A 17,390-nucleotide genomic window follows, 5' to 3' on the forward strand; every position below is an offset into this window, starting at 1 on the left:
CATCGCAAAGCGTCTGAGCTGAAAACATTTTCAAGCGACTCCAAATTATTTGACGCCCGAACAAAAGCCTCCAAATCCAGGATTTTCCTTTTTTTTCTTTTCTTTTTTTTTTTTTTTTTTTTTTTTTTTTTGTCCTTCATTTCTTCCCTTCTTGGTTCTCTTCTATCGCTGAGGCCTCAGATTGATTTGTGTGGCCGGTGCGGAAGCCTAACAGATGGTCGTGTAACTTGATAAATGAGCCCGGGCCTTTTGTCATTCTTGTTGCCCCGCAAAGTGCCACTCGCCTCTGTTTGTCAGTTCGCTCCTGCTGCGGTGGAAATAATCCTTAATACACACTGTGCATGATCAGTTGGGCCAGTAGTGGTTCCCAATGTGAGGTCCGGGGGCCCCCTAGAGGGTCCATCCTCGATGGGGTCCGGGGCTTGTGGGAGATTGTATAACCAATATATCTGTTATAATTTCCCTCTATTTTGGTATTTGTTTCGCAACATTTTCTATGATTATGTTTTGTTGTTCTTTTCTTAATTATATGGAAAAACAAATGGGTCAAAAATTGTTCTCCATTCGAGGTCAGCAGGGGCCTAATTGGGCGTGATGTTTTTGTTTCTGATCATGTTTTTGCGTCAAAGCTTCATGACTGTAAATTAAAACTGGTGTGTAGAAGGTCTGCACGTCTATGTGTGCGTGGGGGGGGGGGGGGGGGGGGGGCAGAGAGAGAGAGAGAGAGAGAGAGAGAGAGAGAGAGAGAGAGATGCCATGTGCTTCCTGTCTACACGCCATTCACCTCCCCGGGCTCCAACAGGATGGAGGTCCTGTCTGCTGCTGCCTGCACTGAAATAAACTGAAATAAAGACTCCAGCTTAGAGTTTCTGCGCTCAGACCGCCTTGTCTTTGCCATCATCCCTCTCTGGACTCACCGGGCCCGAATTTACGTCTATTTATATTCATATTATTTATTATTTTTCCCATCCTAAATCCCGCTGGAGTGTGTCGTCTTTTTAGGAGAGAAAGGTATGTATTTTATTTGTTTATTATTAATATTATAATTATCATTAATTCTGTCAGAAGTCTTGCTAATTTGGCGATATTTGTTTAATTTGTCTTTTATTTCTCATGCAAAATGTGATCGTAACCTGCCAAACACTGGTTATCAGTCACTCTGAAACAGTTCTTATTCACATCAGTTGTTCGGGTGAATCGTTAAAGCGGCCGCGGGCTGTTTCCATGTATTTTAGCGGCCTCTGTGATACCGGTGACAAAAAGTAAGTATGGGCAGGTGAACGTGAGATAGGCCTGCTTCAACCTAATTTCGAGCAACTGGCTGAGGCTAATCTGCGCAGAAGCTTTAATTATATATAGGGCTAGTCTTTTATTAACAATGCGAAGACGCACGGGTGGATCTGTGTAATTATCAGGAAAGCAGCTTATAGTTGTTCTTTTCCTCTCCGCTAAGCGCATTGGCGCAGCTCAGGCTGCATTTTCCTTCTGTCCTTATCCGCGTATAAGGATCTTATGTGACTCTTAAGTAGTTGCCCCATAAGTGCTGAGCCGATTTGAAGATAAGAGGGGCAGCAGATCCACCTCCGCGCTGGAACCCGGATAACCTGAGAGAGGAGGAGGCCGAGTACACGGAGGAATGAAATCAAATGATAGGAGAAATAATTTACAACACGACTGACTGATTTCACTTCTCAGTATGGCCTCCTGCAAAATCCTGGTGTTAGCTATATTTGGTCATCTATTTAAAAATGCTTCATTATTAGTATTATTATTATTATTATTATTATTATTATTATTATTATTATTATTATGCCCTACAAATGTCAACACCAAGGCATACTTCTACTATAAATACTACACAAAAATAATAATAATAATAGGTTATTATCTCAATTCATGTGATTTTTAGAAACATGATACTTTCCTAACATTATTATAATTTATTTGAATAATATATTTAATATTTTGGATTAACATTACTTTTCTATTCCCTTAACATATTTAGGGTGTTTGTTTTTTAGAAGCATTTCGTTTATTCTCACATGCTGAATCATTTCGGTGAAAGTATTGTGCTGTGTGCGTGCTGTTAGTCAGGCCTCCGGCTCACTCCTGTCTCCTCCGTGACTGACAGGCTTCCAGGGATGGAGTCGATGCCCGGACAGCTTCGAGACGCGGGACGAGACGCCAGCTCTTCCCCGAGTTCAAAGCAGGACGCACAGAGCTTCTCCAGCCCCAGCTCCCTAAAACCAAACCAAGTGAGCGAGACCTCGCTGTACGGGGTGCCCATCGTATCTCTGGTCATAGACGGTAAGGAGAGACTCTGCCTGGCGCAGATTTCTAACACACTGCTGAAACACTACAGCTACAACGAGATACACAACCGCCGGGTCGCTTTGGGCATCACCTGCGTGCAGTGCACCCCAGTCCAGCTGGAGCTCCTGCGGCGTGCCGGGGCCATGCCCATTTCCTCCAGGCGCTGCGGCATGATCACCAAACGGGAGGCCGAAAGGCTCTGCAAGTCATTTCTGGGAGCACATAGCCCCCCAAAGCTACCTGAAAATTTCGCATTTGATGTGTCTCATGAATGCGCCTGGGGATGCAGGGGCAGCTTTATACCCGCCAGATACAACAGCTCCAGGGCAAAGTGCATCAAGTGCAGCTTTTGCAACATGTATTTCTCCCCGAATAAATTCATTTTCCACTCCCATCGCACCCCAGAGTCCAAGTATCTGCAGCCGGACGCGGCCAACTTCAATTCGTGGAGGCGTCACCTGAAACTGACGGAAAAAAAGTCATCCGATGATGTTAACCACGCGTGGGAGGATGTAAAGGCCATGTTCAACGGGGGGAGCAGAAAGAGGACTCTGCCCATGAGCGGGTCGGGGATGTCCTCGTCGATGAAATCACAGGCCTCGACCACCATGGCACAAAGGAGTTCCCCTGAGATCCCTCACAAAACTTTACGGTGCGACGAGGATCAGGGGAATAATAACCTGAGTTTGGCGAGCGGCGCACGGAACTACCCAGTCATCCCAGTGCCCAGCAAGAGCTTTGGCATGCTTCAGAAAATCCCCCCACCTCTGTTCCCCCACCACCCCTATGGCTTCCCCAGCTATGGGCTGTGTCATAAAAAGAGCGACGTTGTGCCTGATGGGAACAAAACCAATGTTTCTGGCGTGTTTTGGCCTGGCGCAAAGGACACCCTCTACCCTGCTTTCCCCATGTTTTGGCCTACACCTGGCGGCCTCCCCATGCCGCCTTACCCGGGGTCTCCACCCAAACCGCCTCCTGAGCTGCCGGGCGTCCGGCAGGCCGAGCTCGACTTATCGGACCAAAGCGACCGGGGCGCAAACACACCCAAAGACACCAACCACCACCCTCACCACCAGCAGGACGGCGGAGAGCGCTGTCCCAGCTCCCAGTCCTCCTCAACCAGGAACGACGAGGACAAATCCGGGGACGAGACCTCCCAGAGGAAAATCAGTTACATTTCGGCTTTCAGACCCGTGGTCAAAGACGCAGAGACCATCGCCAAACTCTACGGCAACCGGGACAGCTACGGCGTGCGCCCTGGCTACCTGTCCCCGGATTTTATCAGCGAGAGCTCCAGTTACAGATCGATATCACCGGACAGGGACAGCGTGGTGGACGACGACGACGACGACCCGGACGTGGATGTTGAGTCCAACCGAGGACAAGACGAGGAGGAGCCGATCCGGATCTCACCGGGAGGAGAGCACCATGACTCCCCTGTGCCGGACCGGGTCTCCACGGGTGCTGAGGAGAGCCAGGAGCAGCCTGATGCCTCCAGCCCCGGAGCATCAGCAGCATCACCGGAGGACTCCGCGCACACTGGGTCATCAGATGAGGACAGACAGATGCGTAATGGCTCTCCTCTTCATGAAGTAAGATTAGATTAAATGAAACTTTAATGATCCCCGTGGGGGAAGTTGAATTGTCGCAGTGGTGGAGAATATGATAAGAGTTTATAGAAGAGAGGAGGCCTATGAAAAATGTAATCAAGATCAAGTGGCCTGTAATTAAAAAATATATGCTTACTAAATGTAGATATTGAGTAAGCATATTTTAGAAATCTTAATAAGAATAAGGTTTAATTGGGGGGCCTGGTTTTTGGAGAAAATGTCATTCAGCTGTCCTGCAGAAGTGCCGTTGAGCAAGGCAACAAGGCTCTAGGAGATCAATTAGGCTCCGCCATGATTTATAATAATCTATGGCCGATTTTGCCGTTTTGAGTTAGGGCAAATAAAATGTAATACCCTGATTTATCCTGATTTATTTATTTATATTTATGTATTCCTATTGTTGAAATGCTTCTCTATGAGTCTGTTCTGTTATTGGACAGTTCACCACCACGTTTCGTTTGTGTTTCTAAATTCAAAACCATTCACGTTTCTTTTAAGGATCAGTTCAACATCTTGGCATTAAATTGCAGTGTTCCTGTTTTTTTCTTTCCTGAAGAACTGAGGCCTCAATTATGTGAAGAACTGCAGTAAATGACACATAATTGTGTGCGTTATTAAACAGGATTGTCTGCCTCAATTTGCAGGTGTACGCTCATGAAAAGGAGAAGGAGCCGTCGTCGTTTGGGTCGAAACAATCGAGCAGCCCCCGCAGATCCAACGGTAATTATTTAACCATTTTATGTTCTGGTTATTGATGCAAATTGGGGGCATTTTCGTCTCTTTTAACTGAAAATATTTGTTTGTGTTTAGTTGCTCATCACGTGTCTGAAATACACAACCAACGCACTGCAGCATCCTATCAGGAGCAAAAGGACAGACAAGGTGTTTAATTATGCTTTATTATCAATTAAAAATCCTCTCATTCTAACTCTTTTTAGCTGCTTTCCCGTGTTTCCTCAGACTCCTTTTACAGCACTGTAGTCTTACAGATGATTGCAGATTAATTGTAGGTTTAATAATGTGTGTGTTACTGTTTTTGTGCAGCCGATGGAGCTTTACGCATCGACATCAGCGTGCATGAAAGAGATCTGGAGAACATGGCTAAAGGTGAGAGGCTGTTTTCAGGATCAAAGGGAAATAAAAGAGAGGGAAAGGTGAAGCAGGTGATATTAATAACCCTCAGAAATTATTCCTGTTTTGATTGTGATTTGGCTGGATGTAGCCAATCGCCATCCAACAAATACATATTTATACAGCAGCTAAACGGCTGGCAGGGCCTGGTTACCACATTCTGTTAAGACCGATATTTATTTGCTATTTTTTTTTAATCAAAGCAATTAATTTGAATTAAATATAGCTGCTTATTGTCTAATTAGGTTGAATTTCTAGATTTATAAACCCCAATCTCGACCCTTTATCCAAGGTTGCTTAAATATTAAAAATGACAAAATATATATGTGTGTATTGTATAAATATTTAACCTGTTTTCCGCCTCATTTTAATGCGACTAAATGCTCACGGCCGGCCAGAGATGACGTGCCAAAATCTAAATGTGAATTTACATTTTGTGGGCCTAGAGTGTTTCCATAGTTGTTAACCACTTAATCACGAGATGTGGGAGTTTTGACTTATTATTGTAAGAGGAAATCGTTTAGAGGCTATTAATATTTTAAGGAACAGAGCCATAACCCCGAGGCACGGCAGCTAATTATTTTACAACGCTTGGAAAAACCCTGGGACTCCATTATTATCGTCTCAACCTCCAGGCAATGCATGGCAATTACTGTGGCAGCGAGCGAAGGGAAAGCAGTGAAATGGTTGTTATAAAGGATGTAAACGCACCTGAAGTCGGTTTACTGGGCTGACATAAATCTTAATGTGCAGAAATTCAAAATACATCATAGTAAGTGGAATTGAATTGATGGGAGGTGGATGAGGGTTGAGAAAGAAAAAATCGCTTTTTTAGGATTTTTTTAAAGATTTTTTTTTTTGTTAAATTGATATTGTTTTTTCCCATTATGGCGTTTTAATTCTCATCTCTGCTGGTTATTCAGAAGCACTGTGGGTGTCAGATGGGGTATGTTTCAGTGTTTGGGGGTAAATAATGAAATTGCCTTGCAGCAAATGAATATTTTGGATTTAAATGAAATTGAATTTGGTGCTGAAACTGACTCATTTTGGCTTTTTGCTTTGCAGAGGAATTGCAGAAGCAGCTCGTGGAGCAAGTGGAGCTGAGGAAAAAGTTGGAGAGAGAATTTCAGCATTTAAAAGGTAAGACCAAAGTGAGTTTGCCTGTATTTTGTGAGTTAATGTCACAAACAGATGTATCTAAGGCCTCTGCTCTCAGCCTAGATGTTAGGAGAAGAGTGAGTTATTTTGTCCTTTGAAATCCAGGAATGTGTCTTTAAATTTAGCTCCGCAATGTCAGAGAGTTTCCATCTGATGTGGCCTTCGGTACTCTTCAGATAATTTTCAGGATCAAATGAAGCGTGAGCTGTCCTACAGAGAGGAAATGGTCCAGCAGCTGCAGATTGTTCGAGGTTGGTCTCTTTCTAAACTTCGTGCCTTTGTTGATTCTGACTGTAAAGTGGATGTAGATCAATTCTCTTTACGTTTATGGGGGGGATCAAGCCACAAAAAACGTTTAAGTAACATAGGCCATATCAATCAATCTGAACCAACATGCCTCTAAACTAAAAAAAAAAATTAAAAAAAAAAAAGGAAAAGTGACACTTGCATATTGAAATATTGGCAGTTTGTGTCCAGCCTTTTTCCTGTAAATTCCATATTTTTTCCCTCCTAGAGTCGAGTAAATTATTGGATATCAGAGGGTGAAACTGAAACCACATTGTTTTGTATGCAAAGGTTATTTTCTCCTAAATCATGCTCTGGAAAATTGAATAGACAGACCATTATGTAGTGCTGTATCAGTTACATGCAGTAGACAGCAACTAATGCCACCCGTTAAAGGATTGGTTTAATGTTACAGTAGTTTAAATACAGGGTTCAAGTACACAGAGGGGTCACTCTAAATACCATAGGGGCAAATGGCATACATTACACTCCTTCACTTCAGACACTACACAGCATTTTTCCTTTTTTTTCCCGTTTTTATTCCTTTTTTGACCATTTTTTATTTTTATTCATGTTATTTTTTTGATAGACACTTTGTGCAGCGAGTTGGACCAAGAGAGAAAGGCTCGTTATGCAATACAGCAGAAGCTAAAAGGTAATTTTATCTGGTCCAAAAAGGAACACGAATACATACATATTTTTTTTGCCTATAAACATAAATATGCAAGTGCTACTTTTTTAATAAACATCTCTTGTGATCAGTGTGATCAGTGTTTACAGTAAGACAACATTAAAGGATAAATTCACATTTTTTTTTCTACGCAGACTTAAAGCAATGCTTACATGGCCAAATGTACATTGGAATCACTATTGTTCTCTTTAATTATAACTCATAGTAACTGGAAAGAGTCTTGAAGCCATTTCGATGTAAGTGATGGGAAAATCCACAGTCGTTCTTTGTAAAAAAAATTATAAGTTCAGCCAAAGCTAATTTGAGGCTTCAGCAGTCTGAATCCAGTCACATCAACTGTGTATCTTCTAACGTCTTTTTAGCACAAAAAGTCAAAGAAGAAATTTTTATAATAAAAAGATTTTGGAAGATGCTTGTACAGGGACTGTGGATTTTGTCCTTCGTCCACTACACTGAAATCATCATTTCTCTTTATGACCGCTATGGACTGAAGGACCAGTCATGGCTGGATTACCAACCGGGCAGAGTGGACAACTGCCCAGGGGCTCCAGATCCCCAGGGGCCCTAAAAGCCCAAGGGTTACTCAATTTAATTTGAATCCACATCATTTGATTAGCCTCAGATTTGTCTGAAATTTGCACCTCTGAAGTATAATTGCAACTAATGCTGGTCCCCCATCCTCCATCTTGTGGCTCTGGTCTTGTGCAGGGTCCCCGTGTTTAAATCGAGTTTTAAGACCTAAATTTTTTCAGTTTATATTGAACTTGTTTGTTGAAAACAATTTTATGAAATTGCTTTAATTCTTTCTGTGTGTCACAATTCAACGAATCAAATGCTGCCTGGTTTCTGGACGCCAAAACAAATATTTTTGCCCCAGGGCCCCATAATAGATTAATCCAGCCATGGGAACAATTACAAAGAGCAAAAACAGTGAAAACGTGCCCAAAATGTGCACGTGGACATGAGAAGTTTGTTTTTAAAATGTGAACTTATCCTTTGACAACATTTAGGGAAAAAAAAAACAACAACTCCCAGCTGATTAACACAATAAAAATTTGTGAGAGTGTTGTCAGTGTCTGTCTGCATGTTCTCACTGTTGGACCCACTCCTCCCCAGAAGCTCATGACGCCCTTCACCATTTCTCCTGCAAGATGCTCACCCCTCGTCAGTGCACCGGAGCCTGCACCTTCAAACCCCCGCTGCTGCCTCCCTAGTGCCCAGCACGACCCTGCATCTGACCCCAGCACAGCCAAAAGAAAAAAAACAAAACACACACACACACACACACACAGGTCCGCCTCAAGAAGAGCTCTCATGTGTTCACCTCCCACCTGTAACCCAAGGATTACCAACCTCCTGTATAGATACACTACTGATTTTAGCACTTGAGTGAACACGTCGAAGCTCGGAGAAGATTTTCGCAGCGACGTCTCCTCAAAAAACTGAACTCTTTGAGTTAAACGAGATCAGGATTTACTCAAATGTGGAGTTCATTTTATGTTGTGAGTCAAAGGATTGTTGCTCTGAAGCTGCAAAGTTGAAACCAAGGAGTCTCTCTGAATCAAAGCCGTCTGCTCTTTAGCTGTTCTGAAAAGAAAAACAAATAACACTATATACATATACATATATATATCACGTGACAATGTGCAATGGCTTGTATAATTGTGATATTAAGTTCAAAATGTATCTCATTATTTAGCTTTTGTTGTTTGGATTTCTTGAGTTTTTACATATATTTGTTATTTATCTGTCTTTGGTTTAATTTATTGTTTAGATTCTTTGTATCACTGCATATGTTGTTAAGCACTTTAAACGGGCTACTTTTCTGCATTTGACCATACCATTCTATACCAAATTCTCTGATCCAAAGTAGAAGGATCTTATTGTTTTAAATGGAGCACATTATTGTGAGCACTTACTTCAACAGCCGTTCAGGTTTGGCATCAAAAAAATAAAACACTTTCTTTCACCGAGTCGTGTGTCATACGAACTTTGAAGTGACGAGTAAAAAAGAAAAAACAAAAAAAAAACAAAAAAAAACTCTTGAGCCATTTATAGATCTCATGTACAGTTTAGAGTATTTTAACAGAAATCTGGTCCCATCATTTCCTCTGTTTCAGGGTTTTTTTCTATCATTACATGCATCTGTGAGTCACAAGAGACAAAACCAAAACGTTTTCCTATCATCTGATGGTCTTTTTTATAAGAGGAGACTCTGTGTGATATATGTGTAAACTGCCATTCACACAGCAGCGTTTCATTTTCATTTGTTGAATTTCGTTTGTAATTTAAAAAGACACGAAGAGTAGATCTAAAAGAAACAAATCCTGGTTTCTGACACAGTCTACCCATAATTTATTCATTTATGTATGTACCCATGTCAATATTAATAAAATGTGAAAGCCACTTTCTGCTTAATATCTTTAACTTTGTTTGTTTCATTCACTGGTGTGAGCCTGACACCTACTGGCATCCACACAGAATAACTCCTCATGAGATGGATCATATTTCCTCTTATTGTATTTGAGTTCAACATGATCTCTTTCATTAGGCGGCTACATCAGTGCATGACATGTCCAGTCGACTTATAATGTTTGACGTCAAGTCAGGGGAGCAGGCTGATCTAATAGTGAAATCTAATTCTTCTGATGGGACGGCTAATAGATATTGATTACACGGCCCTCGGTCCCTGGATGCTTCATACTGAGACAGATACTCGCATAATGTCACTGACGCACAATGAATGTTAATTTTCTGTGAACGTAATTGCCCTCCATGGCAAAGCCAGTTCCCTTTGAATACTAACAAGGCCTGCAAAGCTGAACTGAACTGAAGCACTGTGGGAATGATTGGCTGCTTTGCTGTATTTTTTTATTTAGATGTTTGACATTACGCAAAACCTGATTTAGGTTGATATGTGTTGACAAACATGGATGGATGATGTGACAGTGTGGCCGTGGGCATGGATATGTAAAAAAAAAAAAACCCATCCCCCTCCTCATACGTGCAGAGAAAGACCAACAGGCTGAAAGACACACAAAACTATGCAGCCGCATGTGTGGTCTCTTTGTGCTAATTTTGAATCTGTTTCTAGCTGATTTGTGTCTCTTTGAATCTGTTTGCAGTCGTTTTTCATCTGGGATCATTTTATGTCTCTTTGTCATCATTTTGCATCTCTTTGTGGTCGTTTTGATCTCTTATAGTAGCTTTGTGCTTCTTTATAGTCTTGCTTCTGTTTGTGGTCATTCTACATCTCATTGTGGTCCTTTTCAATCTCTTTGTAGTTGTTTTGCATCTATTTGTAGTTGTTTTGAGTCTTTTTCTAGTTGTTTTGAATCTCACAGCAGTTGTGTTGCTTTTTTGTGTCTCCTTGTAGTCTTTTTGTTACTATTTGGTTGTTTTCCTTTGCAGTGGTTTTGTGTCATTTTGTGGTTGTTGTTCTTGTCTTTGTGGTGGTTTTGTGGCCTGTTTTTCAGTATTTTGTAACCACCTGACCTCTTGAGCAGGTGGGCGTGTGCCCAGCAGCCCCATGCAATAATCCATCTGTGGTGACAAGTGGAAAGAAATATCTCAACAAAACCCTCCAAACTTATACTGTAAACCAAGTCTGTTGTGAGTTGAAGGACACAAGGCCTGAAAGCTGCTGGCATGATACATCATTTTATTCTAATTTCATAATTGTGCATCTTTAAATTTCAAAGTAGGACTTTAGGGGCTCATTCAAAATGTGCCCTGTGCTCCCACATTGCTCCATGGTGCATGTACTGTATATGATACACTGGTTATATACTACATAAAGGCTAAATGAGAAAATGCATAATTCACAAATTACCACAACTTATACTGTTATTGTTTTACTTGGTGAACTTGAAGTGTTTTATACACATAAGCAAAGCAAAGATAACTGACAAAAAGCTAAAGCATCAAAAGTGAAAGAATGTTTTATGTATTCTGGTCATACTTCTGTATGAAATATTGTGATGCTGACACATAAAACAGCAGAAAATGGACTCACACAAGTAAAGCACAAGTACCTTAAATTTGTATGAGCAGTATTTTCTGTTACTTTCCACCACTGGGATTTGACACTTTCCATCCATATATTTTATCCATAAATGGTTTCTGATTTTTCATTGTCATAACATATTTGAATCTCTACACAATGGCTTCAGAAAGCTCAGAGACACCTTTATTGTGTTGTAGATTTAATTTGGAATGAAGAACACTGCTATTTTTACCCATAAATCTACACTCAGTAACCCATAATGACGAAGTGAAAACACATTCTAAGACAATTTTGCTCATTTATCGAAAGTCATACTGAAATCACTTTTCTGACCCTTTGCTGTGGCGGTCCAAACTGTGGTCAGGTGTGTCCTGTTTGTTTTCTTTTTCCATGAGATGTGTCAAGAACCTGGTTGGGGTCCATCTGTGTATATAAGGTGTCACAATTCACACTGCATATCAGGACAAAAACCGAGCCAAAAAGTTCAATGAAATCTCTTTAGAACTCTCTGATAAAACTGAGGTGAGGCAAAGATCAGCACAAAGGTATAAATACATTTATAAAGCTCTGAGTTCCCGGGAGGATCAGTAACTGTGAAATGGAAGAAGTTTGGAAGCTCAGGCCAAACAACGACAAGCCTCAACAAAGGAACCAGGCAAGAAGGACCTTGGTCAGGGAGGTGACCAAGAACAGATCGTCAGAAGTCCTCTGCAGAGGACTTCATAATGTGTCTGTGAGCTGATCCTCTCCAGCTCCATCAGATTGGATGTGAACTTCACATCACTGAGCTCAAGGGCGGGCTGGCCATCGGGAGGTTTCCCGAACGGCCTGTCCGTTCCCAGCCGATGTTCGGAACGTTTTTTTACCCCATAAAATGCAGCATCGGTGTACCGCAGCAGCCTGTCCTCGCAGCCGCAGGTGGCACAGAGTGGAACGTAACGTTAGACTGGGATGATTCCGCACCTCTGGACTGGGTCAAACTAATATTTTGCATATTAAGGGGGATACGAGCGGCCCCTCCTAATATGAGCTGATCCCTGTTTCTACTGAAATGTGATTGGCACAGCCGCTCAGTCAGTCATCAAACTGTCAAAAGAAAACAAGAAAGACGAGCGGGGTAAATTAAGAAAGAAGCCATACACACACACACACACACACACACACACACACACACACACACACACACACACACACACACACAGAGTAGTTTTCATTTTTAAATAAACATAGTGCATAGTATGTGTGAGCATATAGCTTACTTTAATACACTCTACTGACTGTACATCATGTATATCATTAGATTGCTTTTATATTGCTAATAAAGTATTCATGTTAAAATCACAGTTCCACTTACATCCATCCTGCGATCGGATAAAAGGCCTCTCCAAACCAAGCTCCCGGGCTGAATTTCAAACCCAGCCCGCCCCTGACTGAGCTTGAGAGGATCTGCCAGGAAGAATGGGACAAACTGCCCAAATCCAGGTGTGCAAAGCTCGCTACCAAAGAGGCTTCAACAGTGTACTCAATTAAAGGTCTGAATACTTTGTAAATGAGATGTTTCAGTTTTTAATTTTTAATAAATCTGCAAAACTTTTGAAAACATATTTTCACTGTCATTGTGTATCATTGAGGGTTTACTGAGTGTAATATGAAAATGGAAATTGTATCCATTTAAAATGAAGACAGAGTGTCCAAAACGTGAAGTGGTTTCTGAGGAAAAATGTCCACACTGGGTGCATTCACAGAAGCAAACAAACACTGAACCCACACACTGTAATATCAACCACTTTAAAAGAAGAATAATGTTTTATCTTCTTGTTGGACATATTGTCTCGTAGTATGCAATATGGGCTACGGATTAATCATTTGCTTGTATAAACATGTGTGGTCAGTGGACACCTGTCCCATCACTGGCCATCAACAATACAGCAGATGGCAGCGATACATAATGATATAATAAAACCTCTGTGATTCTCTCTGTATGAAACAAGCAGCAGAACTAGTTTTTCAATAGATTCTTTGTATGCACCTTGAGGGCACGGGCATTTTCTGACAATGGATTTGGACATAAAGCCTAATGTGTTTGGTCTAATAGTGAATTTTTGTTTGGTACATAAGTATAAAACCATTACACTAAGCAGAGATGTCATTGCTTTGGAACAAACAGGCTGCACAGGCTGTAGTTGAGGACAAAACACTGAGGGGGATCTGGATCAGAGAACTCAGTTCCTGTTATTTCAGTCATCTTGATTTGAAATGATAGGCTGCCACCTACTGGCTCAGTCAGCACTAAAGCTAAAGTTTACCCCGTCACAGTCTTGTGCTTTGGACAGCTGTCTTTTGTCTGTTTTAGATCTTTTTTTCTGACCACACTTAAAACTGATTGAATAGAGAAAGTAATGGCATCAAATCCACATAAAGAACCACTTTGTTTAAATTCCCAAGTGACAAAGTCTTAAATTTTTGTTTGATGAAAATATTATGGTCAATAAACATTGAATCTGTCATTTTTGTGTGTGCCAAAAAGTAGAATATACTGAATCTAAAAATGTTGGAATTTGTGTATATACCACATCATGTTAGTTTTCTAACTGTAAAACTGTAGAAAAGTAAAATTTCCAGGAACAATATACAGAGAACACGACCTTATTATTCTCAGTCACAGCTACAGTCCTGGTTTCTGTACTCTGTGCACTGTACCGTTCTGTACTCTGTCTGCAAAAGAATGTGGACGGCACTTCATTTTATTGCTTCAAAGTCTGTTTTTAAATGGCTTGTGCAAAGCAAATCAAAGTTCAAAATTTTCAGTTTAAACTTGTGAGTGACAGAGTAGGCTGAGAAATCTGGACCTTCAGTTGATCACACTTCATGATGGATGCTACACCTCATATGATGCAGCCTGCTAGCATCCACCCTAAGATCCCAGTTTCTGATATGCTTTCTGTTTTAAAACAAATGCAGTCTCTTATCTCAAACTGAGGGTTATTTTGTCTTTTGTGGCTCCATCCAGAACCACAAAACATTATAAAACTGTTTTCACAGGCTGAGCACTTCTTCTCCCCAACATAAGTAAACTCACCTTGATGTTTGAAATATAAGTTGCCATCGAAAAAGAAAAGAAAAACCTCTATGGAGCCAATGTAAATGTAGTCCGTACCCCTCAGAGTACTGTGACCCACTGTGTGTATGCTGGTGAGATGCTTTTGATCATCTTGTTCTCCATGTTTTGATAAGAAGCACTGATCCTCCCTGAACTCTGGGTTTTCACTGTGGACATGTGGCTTTGAGCACCACAGCAGACAGTTAAGCTCACCACAAATATTTAGGAGATCATACTTTTAGATATAATCATCACAAGAATCTTGGTGATACCAGAGCTTTCATAAGCAACTGTTTCTGCTTTTCTGTCAATTTATTTATGAAAATAATGTAAAAAGAAAAACAAGAGCGAGGTCGTATTTGAAAGTTATGATGATCTTGGAAATCTGAGTCATCACTACAAAGTATGATAAGGTGATTTATATTCACCCGGTTTAAACACAATTTTTGTATTTGTAAGATTTTAGAGATTAAACTAATATAAACAATTGTAATTCAAGTTAAGAGTAGAGTAGAGCCAGCTGGTTTAACATAACATGAAAATATGATCCACACAAGAAAATAAACCATGATTGTGCTGTGTGCGTGATCCTCACTGTTGTCATTACTGGGGAATTCTCAAGCAGGATCAGACTTCAGAGTACAACAGTTTTTGTTCTCATCTTCTTTTTGGATACGTGAGCAAATTTGACACCACCTGACTCTGGAGTTTGAAGCTTTTTCTCCTCATAAATTCCTCCACACCCCTGACAAGACATGGCATTTACAAAACTTCCAAGAATTACCCTAAAAAATTCTCTAAAGTAAAAACTTAAGAGAAAAAAGTTCTTCTTTGAGTGACGATGCATTAGTTTCTGGTTACTTTTCATGTTAATAATTTGCACACAAAACCCAAGAAGAGTTTAGAAATTCCAGTCAGACAAGATTATAATAACCCACAGTGTGTTCAAGTAAACCCAAAATGATTAGCTGATTTATTAACTAATTGACAGAAATATAATCTGCAGATCATCGTTGAAATCATGTAAATGTCAAACATTTCCTGGTTCCAGCTTTTCATATGTGAGGGTTGTTGGTTTTTCTTTTTAATTAGATTAATCGTTTCAATTCATTTTTTAATCGTTTTTAGGTTTGAACTGTTGATTGGACTGTAGTTGTAATTTTCACAAAGCACTAAATTAAGTAAGAAACCAAAAGGAGATTAATCCATAATGAAAATAATCTGATTGTTGTAGTCTTATGAAAAAAAGTTCAACTCTAACTCAGCTAACTACAGCAGTAAAATGCTGCTGAAACTTTAATGCATGGGTAATTTAATCTCAGCCACAGAGAACATTTTTCAGCAGTGAGTAATTTTATTTGATACTTGAAGCACATTTTCCTGATTTTACTTACATCCTTTATTTTAAATTGTGGTATTTGTACTTTTTCTTGAGCAAAGGATCTGAATACTTCTTCCACCAATGCAAACTTGCCATTACACTGATATGAATGAAACACATTACGTATCTTAGCCAGCGTTTAGAAAATGGGGGCAGCATACTTCCAGTGTAATGGGATTAGCTCTCTGGTTACTGAGAGCTCCAAAGGCCACACAGTGTAACTGGGTTGTTTGCATCCTTAATACAAAAGATAAACATATGGGAATGTGGTGCAATAGGTCTATTAAAGAATTACCCAAATTACAAAACAGCTTATTTTATCACAGAGCACAAATGGGATTTAGCCATGTAAGCAGTTTTGGATTTTATATGTCCAGGTCTTGCGATGTTGCGCTCTAACATTTCTGCCTCCACTAAATAAAATGGAAGTCACAGATCACAGCACTGAAAACAAAAATATTCATAATACAAGCCTCTCTTTCCAAGAGCAATATCTCAGTTTTATCTGCCTTGGACAAAATGTTGCTCTAGATACTCCACAGAAGACAGTAGCAGAAGTTTTTTATTGGGACTATGTGTCTAGTAGAAAATAGTTCCACTCAAAGCTTGTCCACAGAGACCTTTGGGTTATCCAGAGTAACCTGGACACTGTTTCTGCAATGAGATGTTGCTGCTGAATTTTTAAATGTGACCTTTCATTGCTCTGAGCAGCACAAACAAAATTCAGTACCAGTAACGCAGCTGCAGTTGGGATCAAAGCTGCAGGTCAGTGTTTACATCTAATGTAAGCAAATAGTACAACTGAGCACATTTTTTAACAGAAGCCTGAGACAGATGCATTATTTATGTACATTATTTATACATAAGTTTTTTCCATTATAACAAAGTGAAGAAGACTGAATTCACTGCAACCTGTCAGACCTTTTCTAATCTTCCAGACAGTAAGGATTTTAGACTACCTGTGGTTAGGTTAGAGGCTGAATGGAAGAACAGATTTAAGGTGCTGTTGGTGAAGGATGATTTAATTCACATAGCAGACTGATCTGGACCAGATGTGTCTCCTGCTGGTCCATGGTCAACACTGGCACAGGGAACATGGGCCGAGCACATTCTGGGGTGACACTGATGGCATAGTTTTTAAGATGGCTAACAAGTTATCTGTTGATTTTTACAAACTGACCTAAGTTGTTTGAAGAAAACATTGTATGAACACGAGTTTAATGAGTGCTTATGATTATGGTCAACAGTGAATAGGCTGCTTTTCAACAACTTAAGATCTAAGATATAAATCAGTTATAGGAGTCATATGATTGGTAACAAAAAAAAAAAACCCTCAGTTTCCAGTAATTCAGTTCCATTCTAGTTCAAAGTCCATCCATGACCTTCTGAAGTAGTTGTTTGACAAAATTCTTAACTCAAGGCCTGCTTACTTTCTGGAGCTTTCACTCATTTAATGACCTTATTAGTGGAACGAGTTTGCTCAGCTTAGTGTATATGTGAACAAACTCCATCCATCATGAAGGCTGTGAGATCCGAGCCCATATTTATCAAACTTACAGTTATGGATGTTCTAAAGTACCAGCTTAAGAATAAAGAAGTTCTTTGCTGAGTCTGAGCAATGAGACACTTTTATCAAGTGACTTCCTTCCACGTAGAACAAAATTTTCCAAGAATGGATGAGGCACACAAGAGAAATGTATTGAAATGTAATTTAG

At 40.3% G+C, this 17,390-nt stretch overlaps 1 protein-coding gene across 1 annotated transcript; it reads left to right on the forward strand.

Moving 5' to 3' along the window:
* Window positions 1-2,141: 2,141 nt before the first annotated feature.
* skor1a (SKI family transcriptional corepressor 1a) lies at window positions 2,142-8,792 on the forward strand. The gene is made up of 7 exons (XM_041038569.1): window positions 2,142-3,905; window positions 4,568-4,643; window positions 4,734-4,805; window positions 4,968-5,030; window positions 6,120-6,194; window positions 6,389-6,463; window positions 8,308-8,792. The coding sequence occupies exons 1-7, from the start codon at window positions 2,142-2,144 to the stop codon at window positions 8,400-8,402; spliced, it is 2,220 nt and encodes a 739-aa protein (XP_040894503.1). The 3' UTR covers window positions 8,403-8,792.
* Window positions 8,793-17,390: the final 8,598 nt, after the last annotated feature.

The sequence above is a fragment of the Toxotes jaculatrix genome, chromosome 1, assembly GCF_017976425.1.
Source record: "Toxotes jaculatrix isolate fToxJac2 chromosome 1, fToxJac2.pri, whole genome shotgun sequence".
Taxonomy (NCBI): domain Eukaryota; kingdom Metazoa; phylum Chordata; class Actinopteri; family Toxotidae; genus Toxotes; species Toxotes jaculatrix.